The sequence below is a fragment of the Notechis scutatus genome, chromosome Z (genome assembly GCF_049901735.1).
Source record: "Notechis scutatus isolate UNSWTSFEM ecotype Mainland chromosome Z, rNotScu1.2, whole genome shotgun sequence".
Classification (NCBI taxonomy): Eukaryota; Metazoa; Chordata; class Lepidosauria; order Squamata; family Elapidae; genus Notechis; species Notechis scutatus.
In genome coordinates this window covers 104,283,716-104,304,143 of record NC_142025.1, presented here as the reverse complement: position 1 = coordinate 104,304,143, position 20,428 = coordinate 104,283,716, and the positions used below count along the sequence as shown (strand labels likewise).

Genomic DNA, 20,428 nt, shown 5'->3' with positions numbered 1-20,428 from the left:
TATCTCTCTTTTCTATATCTGTAGATTTATCATATCTATCACCTCTTTCCTTCTCTATCTCTCTCTCATCTCTCTCTCTCTCTGATGTCTTATCTATCTATCTCTCATCTGTATATCTTTGCCTACATTTCCCATCTCTCTCTATATTTTATAATCTCTATAATCTCAAACTTTGTCTCTATATTTCAGGTGTGATATGGTCATACTCACTTTATAGCCTCCAAAAATTTCAATTTAGGTAACAAATAGTTGCCTTCCCATCTTGAGACAAAGTAAAAAGAAGAAGACAGCAGGGCCAGAAAGTCTCAGTATCCTAGACACAAATTGTAGAGGTGAGATCCTCAAGAAAGTCATAGAAAAAGGTGAGGTGATTACAGAAACTGAATCGTTTGAGGCAGCTTGGAGAGAGTTATTTTAATACTTTAAAAAAACCATCCAGTTTAGGCCAGTGGCCTTTCATCCCTACATCTTGCAGTAATTCCATATTTCTATAATTAATCAAGTAGTATAGGAAAAAAAAATCTTTACCTGTGTCCTGAACTGCCCACAATCCATTTCACTAAATAACTCCTGAACTCCAGCACTTCTAATTATAAATATATCTGGTTTGGGAGCCTTATTTCTCTTTTTTCTTCTTCCCAGTTTCTGAAGATCTGAGCATCAAACGTGCTGTTCACTGAAGCATGAGCTTTGGACATGGCCACCCGCCGCTGCACTCGGAAGCCTTGGCTGGCCCCCGGCATCTCTAGAATGATTTGGAAACATCTTGTCCTCATCTCCCTCTGGCTGCCATCATTTGTTTTGGGTGGAGCCTCCCCCACCTCCTGCCCAGCTGCTTGTTCCTGCAGCAACCAAGCCAGCCGGGTCATCTGTACACGCCGGGAGCTGGTGGAAGTGCCTGAGAGCATTTCAATCAACACACGGTACCTCAATCTGCAGGAGAATAACATCCAGGTGATAAAGACTGATACTTTCAAGCATCTTCGTCATCTTGAGATTTTACAACTTAGCAAGAACCTCATCCGTAAGATTGAGGTTGGTGCCTTCAACGGCTTGCCCAACCTCAATACACTGGAGCTCTTTGACAACCGGCTAACCACTGTCCCCACACAGGCCTTTGAGTACCTCTCTAAGTTGCGGGAGCTGTGGCTGAGAAACAATCCCATTGAAAGCATCCCTTCTTATGCCTTCAATCGAGTCCCTTCTTTGCGGCGTCTGGACCTTGGAGAGCTGAAGAAGTTGGAGTATATCTCAGAAGCGGCTTTTGAAGGCTTGGTCAATTTGAGGTACCTGAACTTGGGCATGTGCAACCTTAAAGATATTCCAAATTTGACAGCCTTAGTGCGGCTAGAAGAACTTGAGCTTTCTGGAAATCGCCTGGACATGATCCGGCCAGGCTCCTTCCAAGGTCTGACTAGCCTTCGCAAGTTGTGGTTGATGCATGCCCAAGTGGCCACCATTGAACGCAATGCTTTTGATGACCTTAAGTCATTGGAAGAGCTCAATCTCTCCCACAATAATTTGATGTCCTTGCCCCATGATCTATTCACCCCTTTACACCGCTTAGAACGTGTCCACCTCAATCATAATCCTTGGCATTGCAATTGTGATGTGTTGTGGCTTAGCTGGTGGCTCAAAGAGACAGTTCCAAACAACACTACCTGCTGTGCCCGGTGCCATGCCCCACCAAACCTGAAAGGACGATATATTGGAGAGCTGGATCAAAGCCATTTTACTTGCTATGCCCCTGTTATAGTGGAACCTCCAACTGACCTTAATGTGACTGAGGGAATGGCTGCTGAATTAAAGTGCCGAACAGGAACCTCCATGACATCAGTGAACTGGCTCACACCCAATGGCACACTGATGACACATGGTTCCTATCGGGTGCGCATTTCTGTCCTTCATGATGGCACACTCAACTTCACCAATGTGACAGTCCAAGACACTGGGCAGTACACCTGTATGGTGACTAATTCAGCTGGCAACACCACTGCTTCAGCCACACTCAATGTCTCAGCTGTGGATCCAGCCACTACAGGTTATACTTACTTCACTACTGTAACTGTGGAGACCATGGATCCTGGTCAAGAAGAATCAATTCCCACAAAGAAGGAACCTGGGCCAACACCTTCCCAAGGCTGGGGCATGACTTATTCCACTACTTCACTGACTCCTCGCAGCACACGCAGCACTGAGAAGCCATTTACTATCCCAATCACTGATGTCACAGAGAATGGCATGAAAGATTTGGATGATGTGATGAAAACTACTAAGATCATCATTGGCTGTTTTGTAGCCATTACCTTCATGGCTGCTGTGATGCTCATTGTCTTCTACAAACTTCGTAAGCAGCACCAGCTTCATAAGCATCACGGACCTACCCGCACTATTGAGATCATCAATGTTGAAGATGAGCTGCCTGCAGCAGCTGGAGCTCCTGGTGACAGCCATCTTGCGCTTCCTGCCATTGAGCATGACCACCTCAACCACTATGCTGCTTTCAAGGCCCACTACAACAACAATAGTGGTGGTGGACCCCTCACATGCTCCAAGAACCCCATGCTCAATTCCATCCATGAACCTCTTTTATTCAAGAGCAGCTCTAAAGAAAATGTCCAAGAGACACAGATATGACAGCCACAGCCTGAGGAAAAGGGGAGTGATTCTGTGGTGGGAGGGTGGCAATGGATTAGTATATGCAGTGAGGAATATGTTGAGGAACAACTCCTCTCTCCTCACTTTAAAAACAAACAAACAAACACAGGTCTTTCCACCACCATGGCAGATCTTGGATCCCAAGCCTCCACCAGTAGATACCTTTGGTTCTCACCAAGTTAGCGTTTTATGTTCTCTTTTTTTTTTCTTCTGCAAACAAGACACTGCTCTCACCTTCTGCCTGATCTTCCCTTTCTTTTCTTTTTTTCTCTCCCCTTCCTTTTCTTATTTTTCTACCATCCTCCCTTTACATTGGAGACTTTTTTTATACAGATGGGGCTGTTTCTGTATCCAACTACCTGCTGTTTTACTTTGAAATGAATGAAAGAAAGAAAAGAAAAGGAACAATGACAGTGACAAAGAAGGAAGGGAAGACATTTTCCTTTCAACGTCATGGGAATAATCTTTAGGAAGAAGAATAAAACCCAAGTGGAATGGGAAAGGGGTTTTTAAAAAGTCTTATTTTGAGCCACTTTCCGTCAAAATTCTATTTTCATCCATTGGGATATACAAAATAAATAAATTAAATAAAGAAATGGGAGGTCATAGTGGTGCCAGGATCCCCACCCCTGCCCCGCCCCACCTTTGGAGCATGTGGGGATGCTGGGCACACAGGGTTTCGGGAAATTTTTTACGACTAGTATTACTACTATGGGAAAGCAGGCACAGCCAATGTGCTCCCTAGAGACACAGGGGTATGGAGGTATTTTTTAATTTGTAATAATCTGGGGTGGGAATGTTGGGTTTGATGGGGGTTGCACTTCTGGCCTAAAAAAATTGAAAAAGAAAAAAAAAGAAAAAAAGGGGCCTGTGGATTCCCGTGACATTTTGGGGTCTGGTCTGAGTTTCTTATTTTAATAAAATCCATAAAGATGTTTCCAATCCTCCCTAGGATGGTTTTTTCAGTGGGGGGAATAAATGTGAACTATTACTCAAATGCATAAAATGCATTTTAAGGATGGATTTTAGCAGCAGTGCAAATGTATGTAGGGGTACAGGAAGGTATATGCTAGTACTTCTCTTTTACTTAACCCCATTCTTCCTGTTCCTGACCTTATTAAGCTAAGCTACCAAGTCATAAGAGTGTGTATGTGGATTGTGGGTTCTTGCATTCATTTGATTGCTTCGGGTGTTGCATTTATGTTCAAGAACTCATGTGTAGAATCCTACTTTAATTTCCGCCAGTTAATGAAGAGGTCACTGTCTGAGAAAGTAAGATAGTACATACTAGAGACTTTGGGAATGGGGCCATAATATATGAATCCATGATTTTCTTTGCTTTCTTTGAACCAGGTTGGTCATCACACATGAACTGGTCTAATATCAATGAGGTAGAGATGGAGATACTGCAATATAACATAATTTCTCACCAACACACATCAGGGGGGATTCAACAGTTGTCATTCATATCATTCCCGATCATAGGGAATATAGTGTGATCTCTATGGATGAATCTGCTTTCTTATATGGAGACCCAAGGACTAAGCATTTAAAGAAAAAGACCAATATTACATATTATGGTACTATGGGAAACCACAGAGTCCCAGCTATCATTGATAGTAGTCATGGGATGTGAAAGATGTAGTCCAACAACCTTTGAAAGACCGGATTTTTCCTACCCATCATGTGAGAAGAAAAGTTCCCACATCTAAAGACTTCACATTATTTAAACTTCAACCAGAAGAAAGTAACTTATGTTATTTCAATTAGGTATTACAAGGCAATCTGCTGCACCTTCACAAGTGTCGGTACTATAGTTTCCAACATTCCAGTTGGAAACCTGAATATTTGGAGAAAGCTGTGATAGATAGGGAGACTGAGAACTTTCAAACTTTCATGGGAAAAAATTGGATCGAAGAAAAGATGGAAGGAAACTCCAGAAGATTGTTTCACAAAAGAGATCTGGGAATTGGAGAAGCAAAACTTACAGGAGGCATGAATGTTTGGGATAGGATAGAACCAACACTGTCTCCCCAACTTGATCTTCTGAATTGGCAGGCAGTTTATGTAAAAAGATGGTCTGAGGATTTGGAGAGTTTAGTACATCTAGAGGACATCCAGTTGGGGAAGGTTTATTGTAATTGTTATTGTGAGATGCCCAGAACTGCTTAAGAGGGTCAGTCATACAAATGGTTTTAAAAATAAATAAAGATGGTCTAGATATTTAAGGAATATGGATTAGATCAGGTTGCTGAAGGATTAAAGTGAGGAATTATTTGATCTGTTATGCTATGTGAATGCTATGAAAAAATGAAAGTGGGTGAGGGATGACAACATATGACTAGACAGGAGAAGATTGCTGTAGTCAAGACCCCCCCCCCAAAAAAAAATATGGCCAAAATATGAAAAAAAGAATTTGAAAAAGGGTGAAAAAAATGAGCTATCCTGTATATTTTTTTCTTGCAGGGTTGCACACAGAGAAATGACATTATCTTTTGGTGGGTGGGTTCAATGTGGAAACAAAACATGGAATATTTTTCCACTAAGGAAAAAAAAGATTCTCTCTCTGTTCATCTTTTTTGGGTAGTAATGTCAAAATAATTTTTTAAATATATTATTTTTATTAAAATATTTTTCTTAATATAAAATACAAATGAGACAATGGAAAGAATAGGAAGGAAAGTGGATAGAGAAGTTAAAGTAGGGAAAGAGGAAAAAAGAAACAAAAAGCAATAGCTCCCAATTTTTTTCAATTACCTAAACAAAGTTAAAGTATCAACTTTTAACTTATGCCAAATAGTAACTACAAGCCATTTCTATACCAGTACCCATTTAATAATCAAAATCTAAAGTCAAAATTTCATTTCCCCCCTCTTTCATACAGGTAATCCAGAAGTGGTTTCCAAGTAACCATAAAACTATTTACATACTTGTCCCTAATTAATGCAGTTAACTCCATTACTATCCCCACTAGTTCCATCATCTTCTCAATCCATTCCTCCATTGTGAGGGTTAATGCTTCTTTCCATTTTTGGGCATATAAGATTTTTGCAGCTGTCAACATCTATACCAACAAAGTTCCATTTCCCTCCCTACCCCAATTCTTTACCTAATAATCCTAGAAGAAAAGTTTCTGGTTTCCATTGTAATTATCCAAAGAAATTATGAGGAGAGGAAACTTTATAAGAAAGATAAGATGATTCACCTTATTTGCTGCAGATTTGATAAGATAAACAGCCATACTTTACTATTAGGAATAGGCAGCTGGTGTTATGAGATTGCCTGAAGGGAAGAAAACTCTTAACAGAAAAGTAACATGGCATGTCAGCAAGGTATAAGAGGTATCGAAAGTTCCTGAATTAGCGAAGATTGCTAGGAGAGAACAGTGGGCAGAAGTGGATTCCAGCAAAAAGAAAGGGAAACCCTAGGAAAGCACCATCTCTCTCATACAAACATTTAGTAGAATGTTTGGAAAAGTGTTTATAAAGAAGAACAACTGACTGAGGGGAGATTCACAGTGACCATGATGTGTTTCAAAGACAGTAGAGATCAGGGGGAAAAGAGGAAAGTATTTCAATTTACCACACAGAGGTGGTCCAAAAATGGCTTCCCTCGACAGTCAAATTGAAGTCAGGACTACATGGAGCACTTGATCCAATTATAAATCCTATATGTTACTTTAAGGCAAACAAAAAACAAAAAACCCAACCCAATTGCTCAGCCTTGCCCTTCCCTAGAAGCAAATAACCTTTGGTTAAAGCAAATAACCTTTCCCCATCTTTATTAGGGTTAGTTAGGGAGAAACTGGAGATAAAAACCAGTATCCCTCAATGCGGTAATGGATATTTTGTAATGCAGATAGTGCAAGGATGAAGGAGGCATAACTAAAGATACAGGGACATAATTGGAGGCCTGGACCCCTTTTCGGGTCCTTTTTCTCTCTGTATGGTTTTTTTTTAAGTGGTTGAAGAATTTAAGGGATACAATAGATGTGTGGTGAAGGCTTTTGCTTTTTGAAGCTCCCCTTCAAAAAACAGTTAAAAATCAGAAATATTCCACATTTCATGGCTGTGATATCTATAACTCCTCTGAAGATAACAAAATACAGGGCTGTTTGGCAATATGCATCCCATGGACTAAGAATATCCTGCCTTGATCTAGTGGTTTGTTGTAAACAAAGCTTAAAGGTTAGAACTGTAGAGAAGAGGAACATCAAATATGTGTGGTTGGTTTTTTTTAGAGGAATGTGGGTAGCGGTGCTTAATATTTACTGTATGCAATAAGATCCTAGGGAGAACAATAGATGAATATAAAGCAGAGAGGTGGAGCATTGGTTATAGTAATAAACAGTTGTAAGATGACAGATTAGCAGACCACAATGGAGGGGACAAGGAGAACAATTGAGTAACTAGGTCAACAGAAAACAAGGAAGATGCTGAAGAATGATGAAGAATGTGGGAAAATGCCAACATTTCCAGCTTACTTTACTGAAGAAGGAATAGCATATTAGCTGCATCTTCTGGAAAACTGAAGTCCAGAAGACATTCAATTGGAGAAGACTGCTTTAAAAATGGAAGATAGAGATTGTGCTCCTTCAGATGTTCTTGGATTACAACCCCCAGCATCTCTCATCACTGGTCCTGCAGTGTTTAATGAGACTGCTGGTAACTGAAGTTCAGCTACATTTGGGGGACCACTGATTGCCTACTTAGGCTCCACAAGATCAGAGGCATGGGAGAAAAGCTGCAATGGAAGACAATGATACCTCTGTAATAACATTTTTACACACATGTTGCTTGACCAAATTTAATGGAAGTACTGACAAGCAACTGAAGCTCTAGGACCAGATTTATTTTTGATTTATTAATTTATATTCTGCCTTTACTATTTTTACAAACCTAAGGTGGTGAACATACCCAACATATCCTCCTCCTCCTCCTCATATTTTCCCCACAACAACAAATCTGTGAAGTGGATTGGGCTGAGATAGAGTGACTGGTTCAAAGTCACCTTTGGCTAAGGCTATAGCAGGACTTGAACTCATGGTCTTCTGGTTTCTAGCCTGATGTCTTAAACACTAGACCAAACTGGTTCTCAGATTCACAGCAGTTATGTTCCTGTTCCTTAAAATCAAAATAAAATGTTGGTGCCTGTGGTTCAAACCAACTGCCTTTCAGCATACTGTATCTGCTATTCCCCCTTTCCTTTCACATATCAAAATGGATGCATGCCTCCCTAATCATACTTGCATGTAACTAAACTAAACCTGTTCCAGCCTAACAATCACTTAGGTTTGTATTCCTGGGACATGGCTTTTTATTGCCCATTTATTCATTGTGTAGTGCAATTCTACACACATTTGGAATGGTCACCTGATTTTCAGTTTCTCCCAAAGCCATGTGGAACTGCATCTTTTGTACAATTTAAAAGGGATCTTTGTGTGGGATGAAGAAGTCATTCTTTCTTAAAGTATACACTTCACCCACAAATTTGGTACCACAGGAAGAAAGAAGACTTTGGTAGTGCTGCAGAAAAGCGGAGGTATGTATATGTGCAAACAGGTGCAGTATCAGTGCATCAGGTACTGCAAGTATATTTTCTTGAAAGTGTACTGGTTTATATCTTTGTGAATGCCAAAAACTTGAAAGATTTTGGGCAATAACTTCCATGCATTCTATGCTTTTATTCCTAAAATTCTGACTTCTTTTTAACCAAGAAATCCCAAACTAATATAAATGGATGTTGGCTGGTACATTGTATTCAGATTCAGAATCAAAATCCTTCTGTTACTGTCTACTCTGTGTTTCTATGAACATTATCAATACCTTTGCTCAGTGGGAGCAGAGGGAATATATTTGTATGAATAGTAAGGTAAAAAAAGCTCTTCCCTTGGCTTCTTAGCATTAATTTGAGATGCACAACAGGCAGCTACATTCTCCCAACGAGATTTATGCTGATTTTTGTGTTTCCACCCGGGAGTGCAAAGTTGTTTCAAGTCAGTATGTGCTGTTCTTTCAAAGCATTACCTGTGCTGTGAGATTTGGATCTGCAAGGCACAGCATGTTGAACAATAAAAATCAGCCTGGAAGCAGTTTCCATATTTCTCTGGCTCGAAAAGAACTTCTGCCACCTTTCAACTCTCATATTTGTTCTACTGAAGGACAAGTTCAAGAAGAAAGAGGAAAACTGATTGAACCTTAACCTTATATTTTATGATCAAGCATAGATAAGATACTTAAGATCCGTGTCTAGCATTCTTGATATTAAAGGTTCAGAGTTGTTTTACTCCACAGGGGGCCCTAAATTGTTTCAACCAGGAAGGTATTTCTTTGTTTTAAAACATTTCCAACTGATTAGTTTCGTGACCACAATGGCTTTTTCCTGGAGAACTGTTGCCTTTCTCCCGCCTCCATGAAGCAATCTATTAGAAATACACAACCTGAAGCTCTCGGACTGTTTGCAGCCTTCCCCTCCCCAAATCATTTTAAAGATGATCCTTGAGCCCCTAACATTGTCACCACCTGTAATTCCTTTTTTTTTTTTTTAGTACAACAAAAGTGGAAAATAATGGGATATAATCACATTAACTGTAAAGAACTAATTCAAATTTAATTAACTTGAAAATTAAATTAAATCTAACTTTATTTCTGTCCAGCTCCAATCAATTTCTTTGTCCAGAATCTTTTTTTGAAACATACTTCTCCAGCATGTCCATCAAAGCCCTGAACAAAATGAAGGAAGCATATCTTTAAGATGTGTTTTAAGATTTTCCGTCAGAAACCAACAGCAGAAGAAAAATTAAACATCTTTCTACCAACACTGATAATCTAGATAGTGGCTCCCCTTATGTTTGAAGAAAAGATAAAGCTGGAGATTACCTTCTAATTACCATTGTTTTCCCTCATCTGCATTTTCTGATTTCCAGAGATAAAAAGGAAATTATTTGAACTCAACATTCCCACTAATTATGGATGCAAGTTTTGAAATTCCAGTTGCTTTTATTGGTAATTACAACCAATCTATATATATTTTTATCCTTCATTCCATTTTCTGGGCACGCTGGAATTTTTTTGTTCTAAATGTAAGGGCTGTTCTACAGTGGAGTAGCTTTTATTGATCAGCCATTTAAAATGGAATAATTTTTATCTGAACCTTAGTTTTTGCATTACAAGGGAAAAAGGAAACCCAAATTTACAAATATGACAACCATTAATGGGGTATTGAAAAGGGACACTTTCTCAATACCAACTGATAATGTTTTCCTGGGTGATTCAATGAACCTGAATTGATAATGGGGCCTTACATGCCAGGAAAATCTGTTTGCATGTGAGGGGAACTTTGGTTCTAGAATTTGGAAAGTAACACAAATTATACACCATAATATACGTCCTAATTTAATGTGCTATGTGGCATCATCAATTATCCAAAACATATTGATGCTGTGGGAAAGTTAGATTAGCATTTGGTAGGGCAGCAACAGAAACCTTGGAACAGATATCCAAATGCTTTAATGAGTCTATTCCTACAAAGATCAGAATTGTACAAGCCATGATCTTCTTTGTGGTACTCCGTGGAAGCAAAAGTTGAACTTTAAAGAAGGAAGAGTATGGATGCGTTTGAACTTTGGTGTTGGAGAAGATTCCTGAGAATACCATGGGTAGCCAAGAAAGGAACATCAAACAAATTAACCCAGAGTTTTTACTTGAGAAACAAATGACCAGGCTCAAATGATGCGAAGACCCAGCTCTCTGGAAAAGGGAATCCTGGGAAAGGTGACAGGAAAGAGAATAAGAGGATGACTAGCAGCAAGTTGGATAAACTCAATTATAGGGGCTGCACAGATGGAAGACCTGAAAGATCAGATTATAATGGAGAAATTGTATCTATGTGGTCACTAAAAGTTGAAAACAACTTGATGGACACTATTAATTAATTAACTACTAATATTATTGATACTACTACTGCTGTTATTATTATTTACATTACCAGTGTGTACAGAACTTTAGAGGAGGAGCACTGTAGATGGTAAAGTTGACTCTTCCAATAGATCTTTGAGTAATTTGTAATATGCCACATGGATATTTTGTTCCCAGTTGTTTTAACAGTAGCAGAAATGTCATGGCATCCCTTGGATTCTGCCAGTGAAATGGAGAAAGTTCAATCTGGAAGCTTCTTGGTGGATATGTGTCTATGTTATGTGACTATCTGCATTATTCACAGAATTTTAAAGAGGGGGGGGGGAATAACCACATGATCTTATGTTTCATTTGTAAACTATTCTGTCTTTTCATATTACTTCTATCTTGTCACCAGACAAAAATCTATTAAGGATAGAAAAGACATCCATGATTGTCAGTTCTGCAAACTATCCATTTGGAAGCATCACACCAAAATGAATAGTTGTACAAAATGATAATAACTGCCTTGTAGCCTTGATATCTAAAAACAAATCTCTGGTTAGGGCTTCCTTAAGTCTCATTAGCCTTTTGTAAAGTATATCCCAGAAAACTGAACTATGTTTTTTTAAATACAAGGAACTATATGTTGTGACTACCTTCCAATGTAAAATTATACTAAAAAAAACAAATGAGAAAGAATGCATCTGATGATTCTCGCTAACAATATTTAAAACTTGGTTATGGCTTGTTGTGGGAGAGCATGTGAAGCACAGATAGCACTAAAAAAAGTAAGTTTTGAGATGGGGTTTAAAGATAAGGTAGCACCTTCAGATGTTTTCTGGGATGTACTCTTTAAAATGAACAGCCTTAAAAGATAAAGGGCTCATGTTTTATTAAATATTTCAGAAGTAAGAGACTTTAGACTCTGTCTACTGAGAATGCTATGGTATGTCACTGCCATTTTAAGGTAAGCTGGAAAGGAAAAGAGGTCCCTCATGCCAAGATGGAACCAGCTGAAGAAACCATAATTCATGTGGAAGTTCCCAAAAAGAAAAAAAGAAAAAAAAGGGAAAAAAAAGAAATGTCCTCTGCCCTAGAATCATTCCTCAATAAATGGTGCTCATGTACCATGGCATGGTAGCCATTTCTCATTGTGTTCCCCCACATATTTTGAAAATATAAAGATGGATGGTTAAATTCTATTTAAATATGTGCTAGAATTTAAGGACATAAAGCAACTTTTCCCAAGCTAATGTCCTCAAATAATTTAGGATTCCTAATTGGGACTATAGTATATAGTCTATTTTTTATCCATGCATGATTAATCAGAATAATCCTGGCTCTGTTACGTGCACCATGGTCATAGGCAAGTCTATAAAAGTGCCAGATTAGTTGATTAATCTATGACAATACGTGTTATAAAACATTTTGCCAGTTCTGATCAAATTGATCAAATTAATCTGAACACTAATTGTGATGACAGGACTTGAAACTTCAACTATATCTGGAGAGCATCACTATAATTTGTTTAGCTATTAAATATACTTTTGTTACAGGCTTCAGAGTGAACCAGTGTGGGGTCAACAGAATTTATCTTATTTCTTTTTCCCCGTTTCATTTATTTTTTTAAAAAAAAATTGTTTATTTTTTCTGATTTCCCTATGATTGTAAATTGTACTTGAATCATCAATCATCATAAGGAGTGAAATTATATTTACAATAGGGACAATATTAACCTGAGAATCTAATCTGTGCTTTAATTTGCATTTTTATCAATTTATAAAGCAAGATCAGGATCAAAGGCCACAGTTTCAAGACTGTACTTGAAATACATCAAACCTTTTATTGCTGTACAGCACTCCATGCCATAAAATATCGTACAGAATACAAAATTTCATACAGTAATATTATTGTCAAATCAATGGAAAACATAGCTATCTAGAAAATTAATATAAATGGTTTTAAGAATGTCATTAGAATTGACAAAGTAATCAATTGATGCTATTTGAATAAGAATCTAGATTTGATAATTCTTCTTAAATCCCTTTCTATGAAGCATGGCTGGTCAATAAACTGCTTGATTTATTTTATTTAAAAAGCTGGCTGTTGGATCCTTGAGACTGGTAAGGTTTTATCTCCTGATTGCAAGCATATAAAAATCCTCACTAGGTTTTCTTTCATCACCAGCCCATAGCTTAACGTCAGCTCAAAGTCAGCATTAACTGTTCCATTTTTGAAGTAATGTGTTCTTTCTCCTGACACAATTTTTGTTATAAATAAAATACTGAATGTTTCACTGACAATGTGGTTGTGAATTCATCAGGAATGGGATTCCTCCCAACATCTTTGGACACTTTAGTCTACTGTAAACAGGTCTCTTGCCCTTTTTGTTGTTGGGCACTGCTCTCCGTGAATTTTTTGGCCTTTACTACAGAAGATCTGAGGCACCTGACTTCCACAAAGGTATCTGCCCATTATGGGCACTTTTTAAGCTCTTGTGGAGCTCACTCCTGATAAGCAAGGTTTTAATTTGAGAGAGATCTAGGCCTTTGTTTTAAAACAGGATTATTACAATTCTCTTGAAGGTTCCTTTAAACATGAAAGAGTTGAATTCAACCATTTATATTTTGTTGGTCCTGATTCCATTAGGCACATTCAAGTTTTCTGCTTCTTGGGAGTTTAATTTTGCTGTAGTTTTGACTATTTCTTGGGCGGGGGGGATGGTGATGACTTTTGGGCAGCTTCCTCTTCCACGCTGGCAACCTATCTGCCAGACTATTTTCTCTCACTTTCAGAAGAGTTCTAAATCCCTGTTTAGAAATAGATTGACAGGCAAACAGGTCGTAGTTCCAGAGCACCTCCAAGGTGGAGCTTTGTTAATTGAAAGATGGCTAAGCACATCACCCCAATATATGTTTAGTTGCATTCCATCCCACAATATGAAGAAATATTAGTATTTTTCTTGTTGTCAGCTTTACAACAAGAAAGCTCTCCAATATAGAGTTGTAGTATTTAGTGGTCAGAACTGGATATCTGGCAAGTTGATATCAAAATATGCTGTCAGAAGGGCCCTTAATGCTGATATCAGTCAATTCATTGAGTTGAGTTTCATGGGGAAGATTAAAGTACCAGCCCACTCAATACCTTCACTTACGTTTCGTATTAGTTGAATCTAATCCTTGTCGTGGTGATGTAGTCTCCTACCTGCATAAGGGTTGATTGTTTTTGCTGTTCTATGTGTGTTCCAGTTATCTAATTCAGGGGTGGGCAACCACCGGTCCACGGACCGGTACCGGTCCGTGGAACAAGTCCTACCGGGCCACTGGTTTGCTGGGCGCCGCCATCTTTTTGATGAAAAAGTGCTTCCGGTGAGCTTTTCGGTAGAAAGCTCACCGAAGCACTTTTTCATCAAAAGATGGCGGCGCATACGCTCGTGAGCTTTTCCGGTAAAGCCATTTCTACCGGAAAAGCTCACGAGCGCATGCCGCCATCTTTTGATGAAAAAGTGCTTCCGGAGGTCACCGGAAGCACTTTTTCATCAAAAAAGCTGGCGGCGCCCAGCTGATGCCGGTACCGGGACACGGCGCCCAGCTGATGCCGGTACCGGGCCACGGCATAAAAAAGGTTGGGGATCACTGGTCTAATTAAATACATTGTTTAATGGCTGGGCAACTATTTAAGAGCTGATAGTGGATGTTTCCTACCTCCCATCTCACAATACTGACATCTTTTCATGTTAGTATTGCCTAGGTAATGAATTTATCACTGGCAATCAAGGCTGGCCTGCTGTTAAGAACTGTTCTTCTTAAGAGGAGGTAACATTGCAAATATTTCCCAACTGGACACTTCAGCAAGATGGCTAAGGCTTGAGGAACATGGATCAAATGCACAAATGAATGGGCTAAAATTATTTAAAATGTGACTTGAGCTAATATCATACAAGCCAGAAATAAAATTGGCATTGCCAAATTGTTCCAAATCATTCATTAGCAAGGAAAGATTCTCAGTGAAGTTAATTTGATGCATCTTGGCAACTAAAGCATTTAACCATTAAATAGTGGAAACTAACAGGCACACAGATATCCACCATGAATATTAATCTAATTAGCAGGGGAAAGACTAGTTTGAAAACAGTTTCCATCTTTTCCTATACAAAAGAAATAGGTACTTGTGTTGTAAAAAAAAATCTGCTTCATTAGATAAACCACCACTCTACCATTTGGAACTGAGGTGATTACCTAGCACAACTTTCACTTTGGAAAGACATGCTTCTGTTAAAAATGCATCTACAAATGAGCTGCTTCTCATTTTGGTCAAAGTAGCTACCATGAAGACAGACTCTTCTATTTGCTTCATTGGCAAGGGGATTATTGCCTGACCTTGAGCATGGAAATTCAGTATATTGCAACTCATTTTTATTGAGCAGACTAAAAAGCTTCCTTGACTTCTCTTGGGAGGCAAGGTAATTCTCCATGCCATGGAAGATTAGGTAGCCATCTCTATGTCATAAAAATAGTGAGATTTCATAATGTAACTATGAAAACAGCGATATGATTCTAGCTGAGTGCTCAACAGCTTGCTCAGCACTTGTTTAGATATTTTCAGAAATGTACAGATTTGTTTCAGATCTAGTGATGGGTGACTCTCCTTTTATCCAAAAGTCATGATTTTTTCCTTTCAAAAGGAACACTAATTTTATTAAGATATGTAGAAAATATAATTATTAAGTTCTTGCTCAACTTAAACTGATTTTTTTTGTCTATATTACAATGGCCAAATGCAATTGGAAAGGACCGTATTACTCTTACCTTCCAGGTATCTGTCAAAATCAAGCAGCTGATAAAAGAAAAAAAATAGTAACCTGAAATCCTTAAAGCCACTGATTACATGAATTTGGATAGGACCCTGCAATTGGGAGCTCTTCCTTATGTCTATATTAAAGTTCATTCCTTCAGTCTTTGAAATGACAGAAAAATGTACTAAATTAATCTTCACTGTTCTGGTGGCCAAGCTCTCTTCTGCTTCAGGAATGAGCCTGAGAGCAGGGCCATCCTTACTGTTTTGATGTTCAAGATAGCAATTTTATTCATTGCTTTGGCTGCATTCCCCTCCATATTCTACCCTTGGCAAAACAACCATAATATTTGTTGGAAAGATCTTGGATGCTTGAAGGTAAATATTGGAGAAGGTGGTTGTAGCCACTTTTCAGGTCACTGTTTGACATGGATATACTCTATACTGGTATCTTGGCATGCAGGCTACTTCTGACAGAGGTCTATTGGTCTCCTGGAAGACCGGCATTCTGATGTCCAAAAATATCCTGACAATAATATTGTCAGGATGGAATAGGAGGTATGGAATGAAGCAGAAGACTTCCCATTCATTTTATTCTGTGCTCCTCCCATAGCCCACTGACATGTACTGGAACCAGAGGTGGTATTCAGCAGGTTCTGACCAGTTCTGGAGAACCGGTAGCAGAAATATTGAGTAGTTTGGAGAACCGGCAAATACCACCTCTGACTGGCCCCACCTCCATCTCTTCTCTGCCTCCCGAGTCCCAGCTGATTGGCTGGGTCTTCTTTGGTTGCCCTGTACAGGGAAACGGCACTGGAAAGCAGGTTAGTGGGGTGGGAAGGGAATGGGGATTTTGCAGTAACCTTCCCCTGCCATGCCCACCAAGCCATGCCCACAGAACCAGTAGTAAAAAAAATTGAATCCCACCACTGACTGGAACATTGGAATATATAAGATGAAGCAGGACACATCTTGCCTATCATATTGAGTAAAGTTCCTCTCATTTCATCCAAATGATCTGTGAGGTTTTGGATACAGGTTTATCACCAGGGGTGGGCTGCTGGGGGTTTGGAGAACCCCCAAATCCCACTCCTGGCTGGCCCCTGACCCCTCCTAGGAGTCCTCATGCGGCCCATTGTGATGCAGATAAGTGCAGGGCGTGTGAGGAGACTATGGCCACACCCACCCAGCAACTGGGCAGAGAACCCTTTGCTAAAAATTTTGAAGCCCACCCCTTTTTATCACTCTTCTGGAAGATTGTAAATCCATATTCAAAAGTAGTCCAAATGACGGATTAAAGGCATGATGCGGAGATTGGGAGGTACGTCAGAAGTTCTCCCTTTCTTTTCTTTGGCTCTACATATGTCCTGTAAGCTTGGAAGTGGGAGTTGACAGAGTTTTTGTTCAGCTCCCAAATTGATAAAAACTATAAAAGAATGGCAGTACCAGAAACATCCCACCAAAAAAAAAAAAAATGCAAACTTGCATTTAAAGTAGGCAAAATGATACACACACATTCCAATGAAAATAGTACAAAGCAGTGCAACGTGAAGGGCCTTATTGGTGGAAGCTGTGGAAAGGTTATAATATAGCATAATATAGACATTTGGGGCAGAACTAGCATCATATGTTAGAAGCATATATACAACTCTTCCAGAGAATACTGGTATGTAAAGCACCCATGTATTCCTAAATGGATTTTTGTGAAGTTCTGATCACACAATACAGTACATAAGTAGATGCCTCAGATGCCTCTGTGAAAGCCAGGTGTCCAATCTCATTTTCAGCCTCTTGTCAAAATGGCCATGGGTGACAATGTCCAATGATTGGAGAAGAGGAATTCTGCATGTCGACAGCACCAAATCTGGCCAATAAGAGCTGGAGAGATTGATATCATTGCCAATCATTGATATCACTGCCAACATTACCAATTTTACAGAAGTCCATGGAGCTAGAAACAACCTCCAAGAAATCTGGTTCATTTAGAAATCTGGTTAAGCATATTGTATGAATGCAGTATCCAGCTTGGCTTCAACACTATTGTGCTGATCCACTTCCTGCTAATATTTATCTATATTCCCAAACTATCCTTCCTTGCTGAAAGCCCAGCTCAATTCCAATCAAAGCCAAATTTGATTATAGCTGTTGACCAGAAATCCAATATAGTAAATAAATCATGATATAGAATAGGAGTGTCAAACTTAATTTCATTGAGGGCCGCATCAGGATTGTGGTTGACTTCAGGGGGCCATGATGGGCATAGCCAGCTCCCACTGCTGCTGTGCTCGCTCTCCTTGGCCAGGTTGCTCATGGTGTGTGTGCAGGAGGGCAAAGTGTGGGGGTCAGAGGGAGACTCACTCCCTTTCCTTGCAAGGAGACCCAGCTTTGTAACCAAAGCATCCTCAGTGATAGGATGGGAGACCACCAGGAGAAGTCAGGAGGAGGAGACAAGGGGATGGCAAAAGGCAGCAGGATTGCTGATGGCCAAGTGCTAAGGTAGGATTTAACTCAGATCCTCACTCTCTCTCATTATAATCTCCTTCCTTTTTTTCCTTTACTTCCCCTTTCTTTCTTCTTCCTTCCCCTCTTTCTTTCTTTTTCCTTCTTTGCTCTCTTCCCCTCTTTCCTTTTTTTTTCTTTGTCTTTCCTGTCCCTTCTTGGATGGTCAAATGCAAGGGGGGAAACATTTCTCGAAGACTCCTTACCTTGTGATCAAATGTCACTTTTGCTAGTAGTTTGTGGCCATTTAAAAGACTGAGAACAAACCAGGCTCAGTTTATCCCATGCTTGCATTTGTAGGAGTGTCCACAGACAACAGTACAGCACAACTGTCAAAATGATGGCTCTGATAGTTGATCAGAACTCTTCTGTTTTTTTATGTGCAACAGCTTTAGTGTTTAAGAACAGAGTTGCTTTTAGTTGCTTTTCTATATACATGATCCTTAAAAGGGCTCTCCTGTAGGGACCCTGCCATGGTCTAATTCATCCTGGAAATACAGCAAAAGAACTTGCTTGTCCTGTTTTCCACATTGGAAATAGCTGTTTGCAACACACAAGGGGGATACTTTCCTAAGAACTCACAATTCAAGAATACCAATGTGCTGTTCGTGCACATATCTCAGGGTGGGGAAGGCCATGGGGGGAGGAGCTAGTGATAGAACAGGCCCTCAACAGGCTCTCCCCGAACCACTAAGGTACTTCATGCTTCTCCCTCCCTTCCTGCCACAAGGACTCTGTTACCTTGCAAACATCTGTCTCCTATCTGCCTCTGTTTCTTTGTCTTTGAGGAAGGGAGAGTTTGCTTGGAAATGTTTTTCGTGCTGAGAATGGACAGTAGTGGGGGCTATAATATCACACAGGTTCAGGGACCCATCCTCTTTTGCAGAGAGTCAGGGACCCAGAAACTTTCATTCTCAGTGTGAAAAATGTTTGCACTGCTGGTCTCCTGCTCCTTCCCTCACAACTATTTTCAACTTAACTACTTAACGACACCTCATTGTCCCACAGAGCATAGCTGCATGCAAATGGGGCATCTGCATGCACATGGGGCACTTGGAGTGATCTTTGAAGAGAAGCCTGCTGCTATACCTCCACTCTCTTCAGCTCAGATGCAGTCCAGGCACTCAAGCTGGCCACTGCCACCATAGCGAGACCAAGAGAGAGAGAGAGCAAGAATACAATCTGATCCAACCTCTGTGTGTGTGTGTGTGTGTGTGTGTGTGTGTGAGAGAGAGAGAGAGAGAGAGAGAGAGAGAGAGAGTGATCCATGCTTCAACTGGGTGATCCAAGCTGCTGGCAGCAGTGGGGGCAGCAGGAGTTACTTGAGCAGCCATGATCCCCCCTTCCCAACCAGATAACCAGGGGTGGGATTCAAAATTTTTAACAACCGGTTCTGTGGGCGTGGCTAAGGTGGTGGGGATGGCTTGTTGGTCATGTGACTGGGTGGACATGGCTTGATGATCATGTTATTGGCTGTGCATGGCCAACTCAATATAACTCACATCGAGGCACGCATCTCCTCGCCTGGCCTCTCATGACTGTGGGGATGCTGCAACAGTCGTAAGTGTGAAAAATGGTCATAAGTCACTTTTTTCAGTGCCACTGTAACTTTGAATGGTCACTCCACAAACGCAAAGTACCAGCAAAGAAGAGGAAAAAAAACTCCAGAGACATTTCTGAGACAGGAAGTCTAGTCCTGCCCAGAATGCCATAAGGGTTAACGGAGAGGCAGTTTCTGTAAGCAACCACCAGAATGTTTCCTTCCTTCCTTCCTTACAGGATTAGGCCAATAATTTCTTTTAACAACCGGTTCTCTGAACTGCTTAGAATGTTAACAACTGGTTCTAGAGAATAGGTGCGAACTGGTAGAATCCCACCCCTGCAGCCAACCCTGCCTTACCAACTTCCTGGGTCTCACTGCTCTTCTCCTCATCCTCCCCACTCAAGTGGCAGTGGACTCTGTGGGAAAATGAACAGGGCCTCTCATTTCGCCCACAGTGTGGCAACCACCAACTTCAGTTGAAGTATTCAAGCTGCTTGCGGTGGCAGCCATCTGAGCAGCCATGATGCCCCTTCCCAGCCAGCCAGGGTCTCATTTCTGCCCTGGCACAGAGAACTCTGGCAGGCTGGACATGGCTATGAAAGGCCTACAGTGCTTCTTCGCTCACTTGAAGGCTTCGTTCAGCCTTCAAACAGTAAGGCCAGTCGTGGAATTGGAATCAACTGGGCCTAGAAACGAATGCTGTCCGTGGCCCTGGTGCGCTGCTTGTTTGCATGCACCAGCCTTACTGTTGAAGACTGAGCAAAGCCTTTGTCAGGCAAAGAAAAAGAAGGGAAGATGGGAACAGAGCAAGGAAGAAAAAAAAGGAAAGAGGGGAAGGAAGAAGAAAGGAGAATGAAGAGGGAAGGAAAAAGAAGAGGAAGGAAGGAAGGAGATTATAATGAGAGTGAGAGACTGTCTCAGTCCTGCCTTAGCACTTGGCCACCACAGTTGCATCTGACATGCCCACCATGGCCATGCTCTCCCCAGCCCTCCAAGATCAAACACAACCCTTAATAAAATTGAGTTTAACACCCTT

General features: G+C 40.3%; 2 protein-coding genes across 3 annotated transcripts in view; both read left to right on the top strand.

The window, feature by feature from the left end:
- The window catches only part of LRRC4B (leucine rich repeat containing 4B), a 129,678-nt gene extending 124,363 nt beyond the window's left edge, over positions 1–5,315 (top strand). For both annotated transcript variants that reach the window (XM_026669513.2, XM_087948071.1), the window contains one exon: positions 643–5,315. In XM_026669513.2, coding sequence (XP_026525298.1) covers positions 697–2,637 — 1,941 coding nt within the window. In that variant the 5' untranslated portion in view covers positions 643–696 and the 3' untranslated portion in view covers positions 2,638–5,315. The remainder of the gene's footprint in view (positions 1–642) is intronic.
- Positions 1–20,428, top strand: part of LOC148129037 (vomeronasal type-2 receptor 26-like) — a 600,870-nt gene that overhangs the window by 398,148 nt on the left and 182,294 nt on the right. The window lies entirely within an intron of this gene.